Source organism: Pinus tabuliformis, chromosome 6 (assembly GCF_031772625.1).
Source record: "Pinus tabuliformis cultivar Carrire ecotype Pingquan chromosome 6, CPIR1, whole genome shotgun sequence".
In the NCBI taxonomy this organism is placed as follows: Eukaryota; Viridiplantae; Streptophyta; class Pinopsida; order Pinales; family Pinaceae; genus Pinus; species Pinus tabuliformis.
Window position 1 is genome coordinate 1790940142 of NC_142292.1, and position 18507 is coordinate 1790958648.

The 18507-nt window shown below is 36.9% G+C and overlaps 1 protein-coding gene and 1 long non-coding RNA gene across 2 annotated transcripts; one reads left to right on the plus strand and one right to left on the minus strand.

Annotated features, from left to right (window-relative positions):
- Positions 1–446: 446 nt before the first annotated feature.
- Positions 447–17167, minus strand: LOC149266169 (putative sucrose-phosphate synthase 2). The gene is made up of 12 exons (XM_089407376.1): positions 16979–17167; positions 16452–16750; positions 5912–5975; positions 5004–5702; positions 4569–4706; positions 4320–4451; positions 3994–4170; positions 3837–3890; positions 3608–3670; positions 2371–3339; positions 1979–2106; positions 447–723 (listed from the first exon to the last, which is right to left on the minus strand). Exons 1-12 carry the CDS (start codon positions 17165–17167, stop codon positions 447–449), a joined length of 3189 nt encoding a protein of 1062 aa, XP_089263502.1.
- Positions 13317–14566, plus strand: LOC149266170 (uncharacterized). The gene is made up of 3 exons (XR_016252488.1): positions 13317–13474; positions 13609–14155; positions 14392–14566. It is a non-coding gene; the product is annotated as an uncharacterized LOC149266170 (long non-coding RNA).
- Positions 17168–18507: the final 1340 nt, after the last annotated feature.

The window sequence follows — 18507 nt, forward strand, 5'->3', positions numbered from 1 at the left end:
TTCACCACTTTCTATATAGTGAAACCTCTAGTTGGAAAACCTTCGATCCTTCTTATAATGTATAAAACAAAACCTGAAACCTTTATTTAGCAAAACTTCAAAACCATTATTACATAATATCAATCCGAAATTTTATTTGATATAGAAATGAAAACCTAAAAACTTGATTGAGAAAATATTCAAAAACATTATTACATAATTTCAATAGAAAGATCATTGCCTGAAATTAAGTTTCCTCAATTATATACATCTGAAGCCTTTACATATTAGTTTTTGTGCTTGTGCCATTTTCTTATTATTTGAGAACAAATTTCTCCATTACAAGCAATGACATAAATATATAAATGTTATATGAATATATGAAATAATAATGTATTATCCAAACTCTATTCTATGGAATATAATTCCCTTACAAGTGCTCTTTCATGGAGAGGCTCAACTATCTCCTATCTATGTCTAAATTTCTTAATCTCATTTAGAATTGCTTCACAATTGTAACCGGTTTTTGTAGAAACTATATTTGGGCTTTCAGAAGGGAGAATGTCTTCTCTCTGATAACCACCACTACCTCGTAGTAGTTTCTCACAACCACAATCCACTGCACCGTTCAAAATTATGGTTTTGTGTGAGCCCATTAGCATTTCTTCGTAATCTGTATCGCCAGTTTCTCCCACAAAAACATGCATGTCTGCTATGTCCAAGCCCCATCGAACAAATAAATACCTATATTACCAATAATTACCTTGTTAGTGGAAGAACTAAGAACTTCTCCAAAAAGACATCTATGTATACTTCATAAAACATAAAACATCAAGGCATATGATAATATAATAGAAAAACATGCAACCTTTACCAGGTTCTCTCACACAATGTGACAGTCATGAATACACGATGGTCATAGAAAATGATGAGGAAAAGGGGACAACAAAGAGATAATTCAAATTTTCAATAATAAGATTACACACTCTATTTACTTCTCATTTTCAATGAGAAGTAAGGATTTAGAAGTTTTAACATTTCCCACATGTCCAATCAAGCTGACGAGAGACGATCATTTTTCAAAAAGCTTTTAAAATATTAAAAGTACCTTTATAATGCTTAGCATTTTTTATTGGAAAAGTTTATGATAAGCACTTTACAACGAACAAGTCAGGAGAACATTTCGTTTTATTGGTGATTAAATGTATACTAAAGAGTGATTGCATAGAATTATATGAAAAAAGATTGTACAAATCTAGATCACCGGCAAACAAATTTACAGATAAGGATCATCCCAGAAGAAACTTCAAGCAACCCCTTAACATGGGTGAAAGAATAATATTTTCATTTAATTTGTTATTTTTATTTTTGACACTGAAAAGAATATTTTTTTTTAACCGTCAATCTAATTAGTTGGATTTTGAAATTGAAAACCATGATTTTTCATTTCTCAAATCTTTAATCTAATTAATCGGATTGTGACTTTCAAAAAAATATTTCAAACATTTCAAATCAAGATCATCGAAACAATTTTTTATTCTTGAAAAATTAAAATTCTTCCCACCCAAATCCAATTACAATATAGACTCCATCTAAGCCATATAAATATAAACTCACATGTATGATTCAGTAAACCATGCTACTTCATATTCTTTTTTTAATCTAGGATAATTGGTAACTGGCTGTTTAGGATCAAATCCAACTACTGCCACTATAAACCTAGGCTAGGTGCAATAGCCTGCAAGCCTCACACAATAGCAATTAACTTATGCCTCAACAAGAGACTAGACTAGTGGGTAGCGTACTCTTCTAACCAGGACACAACAGACCATATACTCAATGAGATTTGAACCTCCATCTTATGGGTTTCACCCAACAAAACTTACTATTAAACCCATATCACTGTATCATGCTACTTTATATTTCTATAGACATGAGCCTTTCTATTCCTAATGGCATAATTCTCAAACCACCACAATGGAAAAATGTATAAGCATACCTCAAAGCTTGTGACCGGGAAGCGAGAAGCGGAATCACATGTAATTGCGTGGAATTTCGACAAAATATCGGGCGACATCTGAGACCCCGCATTCTTAACATTTGACGAAATTCATCCACCTTCCGAACCTAAAAGCACAAACCCACTTAGTGGAGAAAGAGAGATTCGATAAAAAGGAGGGAAGCCAAAAACAAATACCGTTTACCATTGATGATTGTCTTTGGAAAAAATGACAAGTGTATGGCATAACATGTCTGTTCAGAATTTTGACCTTAACCCTAACCAGTAATAATAATAACCTGCTTCGAAGAGGATTTTAATTTTGACCTTACTTAACCCTAATCAGTAATAATATAAATAACCTGCTTCGAATAGGATTTTAAGTTACATACCCTTATTGAATCCTTCACAACATATGCTAAGCAATGCGCAATACTACGCTCTGCATCCTCAAAAATAACACGCTCCTGTTTTCGTTGGCCATCTCTTTCAGGGGCAGTTAATATGGACATTGTTTTCCTCAAGCCTTCCCCACCCCAACGATAGTCAATGTGGGACTCATAATCTGGATCGGGGCACAGTTTCTTATTTGATCCATCATCCGGATAAGCAGGAATCGCTGAATAGTAAAGTTCACTCCCACTGCTACAAATTAAAGCATCAAATTCATGAGGCAGTATATTGCCAGAGTTCAACATCCCCAGAGTCTCATCAACTGTTAATGCAGTTGATAGTACAAGACCCGAAAATCTTGCTGTTGTTGCATTAGAACGCACAGCTTTGATTATCTCCTGAATTATTTCCAACATATGGGGAGAAACATTGCCACTGTCATCATAGCAGTCCACAGCTATAACAAAAAGCTTCTTCTTATTTCTCAGTGCAGGATACTTGTTTGAGACAATCAGGTTACTCGCTGGAGCCCTTGGCTTAGGTTCAGTTTCTTCAATGTTAAAAGATAGCGGCACCCTTTTCAGTTTATCCAAAATAAGTTCCGGGTCGCCCTTTGATGCCAGAAGTTTGTCAACTTCGGTAGAACTATCCAGAGAGCCATTGACGGAATATTTCTCGCCATCGACAGAAAACCGAAGAGACAAGTCGTTCAAGGAATCACCCATCGATTCCTCGTTCATAGTAGAATCCATTACATTGACAGTCTGCCACTGAGGATGCCTCATCCTGCATACAGCTACCCGAGACAAATATTTTCTGCAATGTTCAGGCCACGAGAAAAGGTGAATGTTTCTCAACCCATTACGGCGACATTCATTCCATAGGTTTTTGTCTCCTATGACTTTCAGCAAAGCATTTGCTATGGCATTCTGATCATGGGGATCAACCAATAGTCCGTTGTTCAAAGTCTGCAAAATGTTTCAGAAACAGAAATTTTATTTAGAGTTTCGCTCTTTTGCAACATGTTTAAACATCAGATTTGAAACTAATAAAAATTCCTGGAAACTTAGTTTGCTCCTCAAAATTATTGCCAGAACCCAATTAACTAGGTAGAAACTCATAATATTGGTCGGAAACCGCACCATCCAATATTTCCCTAATTCTTTTTGCCATCGTACAAGTATTAATTGCAAGACACCAAATATCCAAATTGGTTTAGGATATAAAATACTGTACAGTGTGTATGTCCACAGGTCCTCCATTCTTTGTAGCTACCATCGGTAAACCATGCGCAGCTGCCTGCCAGTTACACAGCAAATTTTGTACAAATGAATTCAAGTTGAATGTAACTTATAAAGTCCCCCAGGAAAAATCTGAACAGACACTGGGCCAAAATCAATAAATAAACGTTCGCAAAAACAACATACGCTTAGGTACTAAAATGTTGCTTAGAGAATTTCTATACCTCAATGAGAGTGAGACCAAAAGGTTCCACCAGAGCTGGATTAATAAACACACCCTGTTAAGAAACAAAAATTAATTTAATACTACAAATAATTTACTCTATTTATGGTAGGTAGTTTCTTCCATAACTAAAATAGAGTCTCTGGAAACAAAAGCACCTTTGTTTTTGCAGCGAGTCGGTAAATCTCTGGAACGTCTGATTGCTTGTGATGCTTTGGGTAAGCAACATGTCCATACAAGTCATACTTATCTATCAGCTTCAAAACAGTTGTTAGAACAGCTGCATTACCTCCCGACATTTCATCTATATCATCTCTGTTTCCCATAACGAGTGTCTGCATTAACAATTTTATGTGTAGTTTGTTTATGATTTTGTAGACAATATGTGAAATATTGACATTTTTGCATGTGCATGCTGCACAAGATATTGATGCCAACGTAAAAACCAAAGTCATTAGATAAGCTCAAAAGTAAAGTTTCTGACCAAATTTGCCAGCACTTTTAATTGCCGACATTCTCCAAACGCTTTAACCAGAGTAGTGAGATTTTTTTTGGGATCAGGTCTAGATAAAGCAAGAATCATGGGTTTGTGCGGATTTGTGAAAAAACGCATCACCTGTGGCCAAAACATAATTAGAATGCAGGTCAAGATGACATATACTGGTGGAGCAAAGCTAGCTATGAAATCAGGAAATGTCAGCTGACGCGTATTGGACTGATAAGAATGATTTACCTCGGACCATATGCGTGGCAAGGCTCTAGGAGATGGGTTACCATCACCATTGATCAAACTTGCAAGGTCTCCATCAGCTTCTGTGGGCTCTTGGTCTGCAACGACTACATTGCTGAAGTCCATACCGGGAGGTATAACCTGGAAAAGAAGCAGCTCAGCAGTCTCTCTTTCTAGAAAATATCATATCACCAATTTCAGAAAAGTTAAATAAAAGACTTGACTAAGCTTCCTTCCAAGCTAAAAACTGAAAAATATTATCCATAGATACCATGTTTCATTATGTAGCATTTCCATATATACTTTTTTCCTGTTACATACTAAAATTTGGAACGGCTCTGTCTGCACAAATCCTCCTAGTGCAACTCAGGCCAATGCCAACCCATTTGGAATTATGACCGAATAAATTTACGTAAGTGCTTGACAAACGTAACTCACCACCATTCGGGGCAGGTAACGACCATGACAACTCACTTTTCGCTTTGCACGGGCTCTCAAAATCTTTTCAAGTCTGACATCAAAACCATCATAGAGGCCCCATTGCCCTACAATTTCCTGCTCTGTACTCGTAATTACAAGCTCTGCAGCATCCAAAGATCGTTCTTCTGCTTCAATACGGCGCATTATTTTGTAAGTTGCATTGATGTCCTGTTTTGACTGCCTACCTTGCTCCAAAAGCTGCTCAAGTTTATTTCTACCAAGGGAGTGACCAGTCATAACCATCGGAACATTCAGAGCTCCTGACAAGACTGCTGCAATATCACCTGCATCCGCATAATGTCCATGAATAACATAAGGCCAAACGGGATCACCTTTACCCGTTTGATCCCCAAGTGCTTTGGACATGTTCAGAATGTGACGTAATGCCCCGTCTACAAATTCTTGAATGTAAGGCCACAATAATTCCTTGCGAATATATTGATCTCGTGGACCACAAGGGATTCTTATGATATATGCACCACTGCTTTCCCCACCACCATGCCCATCAACATCAAAAGTTCCTGAAGACAACATTTCTGTTGGCTCTCCATAGCTCAAATCGACATCTGGAGAGGAAAACTGGCGTGTGAGTAAATCGACACGGTATACACCAGGCATTGTTGACAATGCTCTTGCAAGTTCTACAACATATTTAACCTGAACAATACGAAATATGAAGCAATCAGTAAGACTGTTGAAAATCAATTCTTATTGACCATTCAAAATTGCATTTCCTCTGCAGACACATTCATTGCACAAATATTTTTCTATCTGAGAGAACAAAAATCTTCGAAAAGCCAAATTTCAAAGCATATGCAACATGGGAAAATACAGTCTCACTGCAGGTAGAATAATAAAATACATACCTGCCCGCCTGTATCAGAATCTCTACCCAATTCCATGTTTTCTCCTCTTACTAAACCATGCAAGCTGCACAGAACAAGAGAAATATATAAAATAATTCCCCAAAAAAAGCAATGAAGGAATTAATAAGTGCTTCTAGTTCTGATTTAATATTAACTAACGAATTTTCATCTGTCATCTTAATATAGTGAAAGGGTTCAATTATTTTTGGTACAATTAACAAACTGACAGTATGCTTTTAGTTGAAGATAAATAGTTCTGTAATCTTAGTAAGTTAATGATATCCGTTCGTTTCCAAGCACAAAAAATTCCTGTAACCAATAATTGGAGCATTAAAATTAAACATGAGAAGTGCTAAAGCTGTTGGGCTAGAACAAATTCCATTTCTAGCTACACCATCCACATTTAATAAGGGATAAATTATGCATAAATTATGCATAGGTTGATATGAGTAAACCCTGAAGAGGCCTTAAATAAGCTTTGGAGCATCTCTAATGTATTCATTTGTTGTTAACTGCAACGAAAAACTATAAAATGACCCAATTAGAAGAGAGTAGAAAGAATTATCTTGGAGAAGCTTCAACAAATTGCTTCCGGGAAGTAGCAGATACGTAGGCTTTTTTTATTTCAAACTCAAATTGCAAATTCAAATTGTGTTCATTAAGAGGAAAAAAATTCAAATATTGAAAAGCGTTTTACAAGTGGCATGGGGCAAGAGAGGAGACGCTCTCTATCAAGCCTCCTGTCTTTTACACACTACAAACTAGAGGAGAACACATTTCAATGGCATCAAACAACGAGAGCGTAATGATAAGAAATCCAAGGCCTTGTCGGCATATTTATGGCCCCAACCAGAATTGGGATAAACATGCTTAAGCTTAGAGTTGCACAAACATCTAACCCCTCTTACTCCTCTTTATCCTCCACTGTTTTGGAGATGGAGGGAAACTGGGATGACCTTTGAAGATGGAATCACAATGATTACTCTCACCAAAAACTAAAAGGAGACTTAACCAGAACTCTAAGTTTTATTCATATGCTATAGTTTTCAAGGCTATTTGAGCTCCTAATATTTCTGGGCATAGTATGAGCACTCGGCTGTGATTTATGCAGAGAGAGATCACAACCAATCACCATACTGGCACAAAGTTCCACCTCAAGGAGAGAGGAAGTTCTTAATCCAATACATTTTCAATTAATGATAAATAACATGACCAACCTTCAAGATAATTGTCAGTTTATGAACTTGAATTTTACATGGCTGGCAACATGTGTTCCAGCAGCAAGGTTGTCAGGAAAGCCAAATACTAGTTCGACGGAGCTAGTAAAAAACCAGGCCCATCACCATTGAAATTATGTTCTTAGATATATACTGTGCTACGCATATAACTGCACCAATTGATACATACTATAGAAGTTAAGTTACGCCTCCTTTGCACCCAGTGATGCTACTGCTAAGAAATTTTATAAAGATAGCTTCCAGCTAAAATGAAAACCAGTACCCTTTACAATTCTCTGTCTTTTTTTTTAAAGAACGATATACCTTCCATATTGCATGAAAAAGAAGCGACTGAAGCTTCCTAAATCAATCATAAGTAGTATCTTATGTATCAATCTTAGTATCCACAGCTGTTAAAGATCCAAACATTTTCATTATTTTCTTGTATGAGTTCAATGTTGTCTGGAGTGGATATAAAAGTAGCTTCGAAGAGCAGCAATGAGAACATGGCTAGTTTATCAAGCTGCACCTTCTAGTTATACTGGTATTCTAAATTTTCCCACTGTTTCATATTTTACGTGAACTACCTTGACAGTAGAGATGCAATAATTAGAATAATCCAATCCTAGTTCATTCCTTTCATGACAATAACCACAAAGGCTACCTTCAGTTTATTCAAAAACTTATTTCATTCAAACTAGCCTAATGTCGAGATTTGTGAATAAGGTTTAATATACTATAATATAATACTGTTTAACCAATAATATTAATATTATTAATAAAGTTAATTATATAATAATAATAGTTATATTTATTTGTTTTAATATATTATTAATAGTTTATTACCATTTAAATTGGTCAATTTTATATTTATTATATTTTATAGTAGATAATATTGTTTAGTTATAGTTATTTTAGTTAAAATAGCTAAACCACCAAAGAATAATATGGGCTACTAGCAAAGTATAATATGAGTCATCGTCAAAAAGAAGAGAGAGAAGTGTTATGAGATCACTATAGTTTTGATGATTTAACAAGTCAAGAAGGTTGGTAGCATGGAAAATGTTCAAACTTATTTGATTAAGTGTTGAGAAATCCAAAAGAAAATGTTTTTCATCTTCAACTCCCTCAGTGTCGCAAAAAGATAGATTCTTTAATCCCAAAATATTTTAGAGAAATACACCAACGCCTAGTTTCACCCAAAAGCTAATAAAAATTAGTTCTCATATTTACAATATTCATATTAATATTATAATAAACTATATTAATATTAACATTACCAATATTATTAATATTATTAATAATCATTTACAATTTCATATACATAATCAATCATTTAATACAACATTGATAAATATTTTGATATATGAATATGAGTGTCATATCAACCAGAATTGTTAATGCCATTGGGCTAGTACGGTGTGATAAACATGCCATCATTATAATAATAGCACAAACATAGCATTATAAAAATATTAGAATTAAAGATAGCTAGCTCAAAACCCTCTATAAAGATCCCATGAGACTCGTGTTTTTTACAACATGCTTCTTATTATTAGTCCCTGCCTTCAGCAGGACTATAGCGATCGGTAGATCATTGACCCTCATTAATTCATCGTTGACTTCTTTTTTTTTTTAAGTTTTCTCACCGTTTAGCCAAAGTTTTAGAATTGCAATCGTTATCCTTCCAAATTTTAACCAAAGTTTTTCACTGGAAAGAAATCGACCTCTTATTGCCGGCTTCGCATATCCCAATATAGAAATAGTATGACAAGGTATATTTATCCAAGGTCGAGGAATGTTGCAACTTATTTATATCCAAAGTTTTGTTTTGTTTATCCAAAGTAGTTTTGTTTAGCCCGGGCGCTGATGCCATCGATGCTACATGTTACTTCTTGACATTCCTCTGCCTCCACGTGTATTTTTGACAGTCCTCTGCCTCCGCGTGTAAGCTTTTTGTTTTTGTTTTGAGATGGGCAGGCTAAGAGACCTGTTGGTAATGGAGACAGGTTGTAATGGGGATAGGAGCAGGGAAGGCTGGGCAGGCTAAGATACCTGATAGTAATGGAGGCACGAGCAAGGAAGGCTATTGCGTCCAGAAGTCATGGAAGGCTATTGCGTTCAAAAGTCAGGTGAGTTTCAAAAAAACACAAATACAACCCTGGTGTGATGTTGAATTCCGTCCGGTAGTAACTGGTTTCTCTGCCTTTTCTTTCTGGCCTTTGCTTTTTATTAACGCAATTTGTGCAATTTGTGTACAACATGTGTGCACTTGGGCAATATATGGACACGATATGACCAGACAGATTGAAACACACCATTATGTGGCCACGGTGAATGAGGATTTCTTGCAGTGTGTTGTGTATGATTCAGATGCCAGCGATGCACGTCTCATAGGAAAGTTGGGGAAAGCCCATGTTTTTTTTCCTGAAGTTTTAGTTGCAGTTGATCCTCATGTTAGTAATGATAACATCTTGAATTTAAGCTATGGATGTTAAATTTGGGCACAAATCTTTGTTGGGTTTTTCAGGTGTGGAGTATATCATATCAGAGCGTTTGTTTGAGGCTCTCCCTGAAGAAGAGCAGAAGCTTTGGCATTCTCACTGTTACGAGGTATGTGTCACTATATCATTAGATGAATTTCTTGTGGCTCCATTTTGTGTATCTGAATATGCGATGGTGTGTAGCATGGCACCAAAAAATACAAACTAGCATCAATTTATTTTAATCTTTAAATCTAATGCGCCAAGAACTCCTGCATCTAGAGGAATCTGAAACTGCCTGTTAAAATGGTACTAACAAAAAATACAAACTAGCATCAATTTATTTTAATCTTTAAATCTAATGCGCCAAGAACTCCTGCATCTAGAGGAATCTGAAACTGCGTGTTAAAATGGTACTATGTTGTGGCTCAGGAATCTGAAACGGTGTGTTGAAATGGTTCTATATTCTGAAACTGTGTTAAAATGGTTCTATGTTGTGGCTCAGGAATCTGAAACTGTGTTGAAAATTGAAATGGTTCTATGGTGTGGCCCTATACGTTGGGATTTTGGGTATGGCGCCTCCAAAAATTGATACCTTTGGGTGCATAACAGATTTAGCAGACTTGAGGTCTGTCTCTGTATTACCAGATTTGGCAGATTTTCCCTCTGTTTCTGTATTAACAAATTTGGGGTGAGGTTTAGATTTAAGATGGATCATTATTTATCTATAATCATAGATATAATCTATGAAGCACCCATAGGGCCGAAAATTTTATTAAATGCAGTTAATCACCTAGAGGGATTAAAAAATAATAAATAGAGGCTTTTAATTACTCACTGGGATGTACAAATCCCTTACATCCCAAAAATAAATCCGTTTATTTAACGCCCTTTGCAACTTTGTTAAACATTAACAATACCTTCTCAAGTAATTTGAACCTTATACTTTTTATTACAAATTTAGGATTTTGATTGCTCATTTGGGATCAACATATCCCAATACAATACCCTTAATATTATCAATACCTTCTAAATATTTGAACCTTAACCTTATACATTTGGTAAACATTAACAACACCAATTAAACAAATTTAGGATTTTGATTGCTCATTTGGGATCAACAGATCTCAAAAACAAAACCATTTTAACACCCCAAAGAGAATTGAGCCAAATTTACGGTAAACAAATTTAAGATTTTGATTCTCGTTTGGGATCAAGAGATCTCTAACAATACCATTTAACACCCCAAATAGAGTTGAACCAAATATAATACTCATACTAGCTAGTTTAGATGGTTGATCTATCCATTGATCCTGGTCCTGCTAAATTCATCCATTCACAGAGAACAAATTTCGGAAATAACGCACAACATACCTACCTAATCAGCCAACGGACTCGCCTTTGTTGACAGTATTTCCGTCAATATAACGGTCGCACTCTCAGACGCTTCTCGGTCTTCTCTTTAACGGACAGACAGCGGCGGCTTCTGTTCTAGGAAGAATGTAATTAAGATTCGGGACAATTCAACATTCAACGAACATTAACAGAGTTTATTGATGAGCAGGGAGATGAAAATCGGGCGTCCGGGTTCTCGCTGAAACTTATCCAAATAAAACATTAATGGAAAACTTCCACACGTAGTCAGATGAACGGCCCCCATTTGACCATCTTGGTTCATGCAGTTGATAACGTGTCTGTGGTAAGAAACACGTGTCAAACTTTTTCATCCATTACCGGATTATTTACCGAAGTGATTTGAGCCTTGTACTTCTCTATGGTGCCATTAGCTGCATGCATCACATTGTACAACCACCTGGAATAAACAAATGATTTCCTTTATGGTCTAGGCACGATCTCCCATGCATCATATGACTTTGTCCTCCACCATGGCATCCTGCTGCTTTCTCATCACTTGAAGGCTCTGCATCAATGATGGAAGACATCCGTGTAAGATAACTCAGAAATTTCGGCGGAGGATGACTTACTGGAAAAGACGTATTTGGAGCACCAATTTGCTCCTCTACCTCTTGCAATGACTTGGTAAGCCACCACGGCTTCCTAACAATCCTTGAAGGTAAAACTATCTCTGTATCTGTACTAGAACTTGGCTGATCTGAATCTTCTCTTGCTGATTGTTGCTCAGCAATCAGGACAACAGCTGTTTCTACCTCTTTAACCTTTGCTGGAGGTCCCTGTGACCCTGAAGACCATGCATCTTCATCAACCTTCAAATCTCAACTCACTAGTATCTTCCTCTTAGGTGAAACATATATCTTGTAAGTCGTAGAAAACTCATTATAGCCAGGTAGAATACCATTCAAAATAGAGGGTCCAAGCTTTGTCCTCTTCACCCCTGGAACATGAATGTAGATTGGACTCCCAAACACTTTGAAATGAGAAACATAAGGTTTTTCTCCTGTAAAAGCTTCTCCTGGAGTCTTGTCCTTCAACACTTGGTGAGGACACCTATTTAGTATGCAGATTGCCGTACAATGTGCTTCTGCCCAAAGAAACATAGGCAGATTTATGTAATGAACTATGGACTTAGCAGTTTCTACTGTGGACCTGTTCTTTCTTTCTGCAACCCCATTCTACTGTGGGTTGTAAGACGCCATAAATTCCCTTTTTCTCCTGCTTCTCTGCGAAAAGAATCAAAACCATTGGAGGAATACTGTCTGTTATTGGTACCTTGATCTTCCTACATGTGTGGTTCTCAACAAGAGCTTTAAACTCTCAGAACCTGTTAAAGATCTCAGTCTTGGTATTCATTAAATATACCCAGGTTTTCTTGGAAGAATCATCTATGAAAGTAACATCATAGAGATTGCCTGTCAATAATGATGATGGCATGGGTCCACAGAGATCTGAATGAATTAGATCAAAGATCCCTCTTGATCGGTAATCACCGCTTGGGAAAACAGCCTTGGCATGCTTGCTGAATTCACATTTCCTTGCACACTTGTATCCTCTCCACCTTGAAATCAGAAAATCCAACCAACATATCCTTCAGAAGAGGCAAGGATCCATAGTTCCGTTGACCAAATCTTCTTTGCCAAAGCTCACACAGATTGTCACTGCTAGTCAACAAGGCTTTCTGTTTCATGTGATTTGCTAGCAGTCTGTAAAGTATGCCTTTGCTGCAACTATTTACTAAGATGGTGTAACTTTTGCATTTGCCTTTTCTCCGTATGGTTGCATGTCATGTATACAGTAGCACTTGCACAACTCACCACTTTCAACTATCTAATAAAATTTGCCCTCGAATTCATCTGCTTACAAAATACTAAATAGTGATAGAGGAGACCTGTCACACACCTTATAGCATGGTTCTGATACCATGCTAGATTTTAGGGTTTACCATAAAATAATATGCACGCTAAACAGAAAGAGACATGCCCAAATAATACAATCTGTTTCAGTACTCAATTGATTATATTTTACAATTCAAGAGCTCAGATGTATACTAGTTTGGGCAGGGCTGCTTACATAACAAACAACTCGCTGACCTAATAAAACCATGGGTGGTAAATCTGTGTGCATACAGAATCATGTGGACAATATTAAACTATTAACATGTCAAACTGACTTTAAATATTCTAACAGCCTAGACACTGTTTTCGTTCAAGTCAATTCAATGATTCAGCCTTGCTGCAAATGAGCTCTGATGCTTAAATGGTTTTATTATGTTTCAGGCTCCAGCTGCTTCCTCTGAGTTTTCCTCAAGCAACCGTTAGTTCATTTCCTATGGAGCCATTAAAGGAGCGCACTTTGAGAGAATGATGTTATCTTAATGGACGTCTTAATGCTTGGATTCTAACCCTGAAATTCAAGTCTGTTATGACCAAGCTTGTGTTGTTAAACAGGTACATACTCTGACAGGCAGATCAAATTGTGAGTCCTTGGAGATGGCCAACAGTTCGTATTTTGTCACTTCATTAAACTAACCTATTTTTCTCTGATATATATTATGATTTTTGTTGGTATTTTATATGTGCAGACTGCAAAGTGAAATTGCTCTATAAATAAGATATTTAAGTTTCTTTTGGTTGCAATTGGAAGCACTTCTTGGGATTATGCGATGTGCATTTACAAGGCCATTTCTTGGGATTATGCGATGTGCATTTACAAGGCCATAAAATAACAGGCAACAGAAGACAAATGGGTTTAGTATGCAGCCTGTATATTAAACTCTTTAAGTATCAAAAATAAACATATGGTCACTGCTTAACTATATCCCTCTATCAGCTTTTATTCCAAGATCAGGCCTTGGCAAAACTCTTTTGTCGAGGCAAACAATAACTCAGCTACTCTCTAAATGGGCATGCATTCTATTAATGGAATAATCTAAAGCAGTATGTGCTGCTGATGCTGGGAGAATGACATCCTCCTGGGTTTCACATCAGTACATCTGTCATTTGTGAAGATCATTGCCAAAGCTGGGAGGTTCTTCTCTTCAGGTACTTGGCAGGCAAAAATCAACCACTGCTTTTCATTTACCTCTACGTGTTCAGGGCCAGTGTTTCTCAGCTAGTGCAAACCTCAAGGTAATTGATAATACTACCTTTCGAAGTGGTTATGCTACAGTGATGAACTGCGGTCTTTTATGGACAGAAGAATGCCTTAACTGAAAATTATTTTCCTTTTACTGCCATCCAGTTCTTCTTGTGATTTAAATGTAATATTTTCCTTTTACTGCCATCCAGTTCTTCTTGTGATTTAAATGTAATATTATATTGCAATGCCTCTCAAAATTTGTGTTTTCTTTAATTTTATTTTCCAGGAAATCTTTGAAGAATCAGACAATCAGGAATCTCTAGAAAGCTGTGGACCAACCTGTGATGGGGAATCTACAGGAGGTCCTTTACTTGTTGAAACGAACAAGACTGAGGGCATTCCATACACTTTGGATAAAAATTTAAATAGTTCAGGCTTAAAGCATGCAAATGGAAGGCTGATGGTAATAGATGGGACAGCTGCAATGTACAGATCATACTACCAGCTGATGGGTATGCGATAAATACATCCTCCATTTTCATCCTACCTTACAACTCGTGTTGTTCTTCACATGAATCAGGACAGCTTTAAGCGTTTGTATTGTATTGTCCCTGCAGACCCCGGCAGGGACTACTGCCACGGAAGTGGCTCCTTGTTACTATGGCAAATATGCTTCTTATTATAAAGATCCCATGAGACTCATGTTTTTTACAACACCCTTCTTATTATAAAGTCCCATGAGACTCGTGTTTTTTACTATCGCAAACATGCCCTTTCCCACCCCGAAGTGTTACATGAAAACACCACTTTGCATCCGGTAGAAGTGTTAATTATTCGAGGAATATTGAGGTATCGATCCGATTGTTACCTTGTTTGTTTAACATAGAAGTCTTCTAAAATTGACAACACTTCTTATTCTACGAACAAAATCTCGCAGATTTCATATTACACAAAACTGACATCATGCAAGGAAATTATAAATCATACGGTCCTTTAACTTTGAGAACCTAGCGCTCGATCGACTTGCCCTATTTTCATGGATAGACGTTGAAGAAAAACTTCCTGAGCATTTTGGTTCGCTACCTCTTGTTTTGCTAGTCGAATATCTTTTTACAAAGTTGTATGGTTATGCTTTACCTCGTAAGAGTTGGCCAACTAGCCACTTCCATGCCATAAATAAATTTGGTGCTAACCAGGGATTCCAGTCCGAAAGCGATTTAAATCTCTTTCATGCGCCTACTATAACGACAAAACTATATGGTGAACCATAAAAAGTAGGTTGGAGTGGTTTTTCAAACACGGTTTCTTGGAATAATGGTAATGATAGAACTTGCTAGGGTTTCATGAACAAGGCTTTCTTTCCCGTTGTTTGTGTTTGTACGGTTTCTTATAAAATTTTATCGCCCACAATTTTTGGGAGAAAGGCTTTCCTCAAAAGCAGAAAGGCTTGCCTGGTTAGGCAAGGTCGTAGCGATTTGCACCCTGATAACTTTATGTCAAAACCATGTAGTAGCAAGTAGGCTGTCTGAAGTTTCAAAAAGTCATTCATGAGAGTTGGAATTTCAAAATAAATTTACCTATCAAATTTGATAGTTTTTGCATTTTTTTTTTTTAATCTTTCTTCACCATTTTAACAAATTTTAATCTTTCTTCACAATTTTAACCAAAAAGATATTCAAAGGATTCCAAAAAAATATTCAAAGGATTCGCAATTTTTTTAATTATATATGACGAGCAAGTCATTTGTGACTGGCATGGCTCATCTAATAGAAGCATTGCTCATCAAATTCTATTAGAGGGCACTTCTCTGGAACCTGTAATGTCCACCATGAAAATCCTAATTACTGATTTAGAAAGTTTATCGAAACATATAAATTTTTGGTGTGAAGGTAATTTTCACCATGAAAATCCTAATTACTGAGTTGGAATGTTTATCGTAAATTTTTGTTGTAAAGGTAAACATCTTCAAATTCCATCCCTGGTACCCACTGTCACTTCAGGATTATAAAGCAAAAATGTCTACCTGGGACAGCATGTTAGCTACAATGTTCGACTTGATGTCGGTTTCCCATGTGAAAATACTAATTTCCACCTCCACAAAAGTGAAAATACTAATAACGTTGACCTTGAAATCGGTTTCATATAGAATATAGATATTTCATGGCGGTTGCCTGCGTGCGACCTAAATATTGAATCGTGGATCACAACACTGTTACAGAATATAAAAGGAAAATATGCAGTTGTCGTAGAAGAATATTCTTTGTATCCAGTCCAGAAAGTCCCGTAATCAAAAGAAAGAAAACGATGACAACAACGGAAATAAAATGTAGGGTACGTGAAAAGTACCTTATGAGCACAATGTACAGGCGCTTTCCCTTATTTTCATTAGACAAGACCTGCAAGTCGGAGAAGTTCCGCGAAGTTCCCTTCGGCGTTTCGGTGCGGGTGGCAACTTCAGCTTTTTCATCCTCACACATGTCCTCCGCCGAGTCTTTCCATCCTTCCTCCCGCTGGATACGCCTCTTGGCCAGCCTCTGCGCATCGTCCCACTCGATCTGTTTCTGTCGACGTGTCAGGTGCCATATCCTCCAGCACATATTTTGGAGCCTTTTGTTACGTTCCAGGGAGTTCCCCATCGCCACCACCTGAAAACGACGAAGCCAGAAGGTAGTTCCATGACTATTTCCATGGAAGAAGACGTGAATGATATAGATATTTCAAAATTTTAAACTTCAAAATCCTAACGAAAGCCTCATTACTTTGGATTATCTTTTAAGACGAAGGTGGTATCTTCTTTCTTTTACTATGTATGAGTACATGGACCTTTATTATTATTAGTAGTATCAGAGGATGTCAGGAGTGGAGTATTTGACCTTTTTCCATGTCCGATGGAGAGCGGATTCATCGAAACCAGTAACGACTTGCTCCACAAAGTACGTTGTCGGATTAAAACCTCCGCCATCACGAACCGTAAGAGAAGGTCGAGTCTCGGGATCTGTAAATCCGGCGCCAGCATCTAGTATTGCCTCAAGATAACCGTTTATCCAATCATTCCTATTCATTTTTCGTAAAATTGAAAGACTCCGCAGACGATACAGGCAATAAAGTTAACCAAAAAAAGAGCTCAGCGACTGAAATCGTCCAGAAATTCGAACACTGCGTGTCAGCAGCAGCAGATCTTTAACAAACGCTGGCGTATAATAAAGTGAAGTGAAATGAAACAATACCTTTGAGGACATAAAACTCCACTATATATTTATACAGACGTCCAAGAATTTCATCAAAAACGTGGAAATCTCGGTATCTTAAACGACTCCGGAATTTAATGGACATTGTAGTCTGCAATAAGCTGCCCACGTAGCACGGCTCTCGGGACTAAATTCCACGCCTCCAAAACACGCGAAAAACTTTAAACTTCAAACTAAAATGACCTTCAGAAGTCTGGGAAGACACGAAACTTTCTGGGTTTAGAGGGTTGTCACCTCAAAATTTTAACATTCATCGCAACTATTGCGGATTAACTCAACACGGGGAATCACGGACGGGCAACTCGAAGTGTCCCGGGAATTTGTAGTCGCCAGTTAGCATGGCTGTTAGTTCCTGCCCGAGAATCCCCCCACGGTCCGCAGTTGAATCTCCGGTAAACCCCAGACCCCAAATACCGTTACCCACTGGATCTAAGAACTTGCATGGTATAAATTTGACCAGCATTCGAGTCTGTCAATTAAACTTTTTAATGAAGGTTTCTCTTTAAAATAGAGTTTTAAAATTTTATATGCTTTTGTAATTTTCTTTTGGCTGTGAATATAAAGCAGATTTTTATTGGCTATTTATCAAACATCAATAAAGATCTCTTGAGTTGGAAATTATTTAGGTTGGTTTCCAGAGTCACCCAAAATTGGTTGTACATTTAATTTTATTCTTATCAGTTTAGATAGGTTAAATATATTTAAAAATAATCTTTTCATTTTAATTTTAAAATATGCTTAGTTACATTAATTTGTTGACATGATAGAGATTGTTGCTAATTTCAATGAATGATGAAACAATGATGAAATTTCAAGAAGTGTGAGTTTGCACAACAATATTTGGTGGATGTGGGGTGTGTAATAACTGGATGGTGCCTACTAATATTTATGAGATTGGTAGTTTCATTGGGATAGCATAATACCTATAAAATTTCATAGCTTCATTTTCAATAGTAGTAACACCACTACATGTCATAACAACAACTAGGAAGATTTTCCACTAGGGGAAGGGTAGTAACACCACTCCACGTCATAACAACAACTACCAATATTTTCCACTAGGGGAAGGGTCAACCAAGTTCCTTTGACGTGTTAAAGAAGAAGATTAGTCAAGCACTAGTTCTGACAATAATAAACTTGTAGTAACCCTTCTA

Bases quoted from the DNA above. Each gene is read 5' to 3' on its own strand.
- LOC149266169 (XM_089407376.1), bottom strand. From the start codon at position 17,167: ATGAATAGGAATGATTGGATAAACGGTTATCTTGAGGCAATACTAGAT. The intron at 5,976-16,451 runs GTACTTTTCACG...TGTTCTGTGCAG, and splicing joins CTGTACATTGTGCTCATAAG to CTTGCATGGTTTAGTAAGAG. The intron at 4,171-4,319 runs GTCAGAAACTTT...TTGTTAATGCAG, and splicing joins TAAAAGTGCTGGCAAATTTG to ACACTCGTTATGGGAAACAG.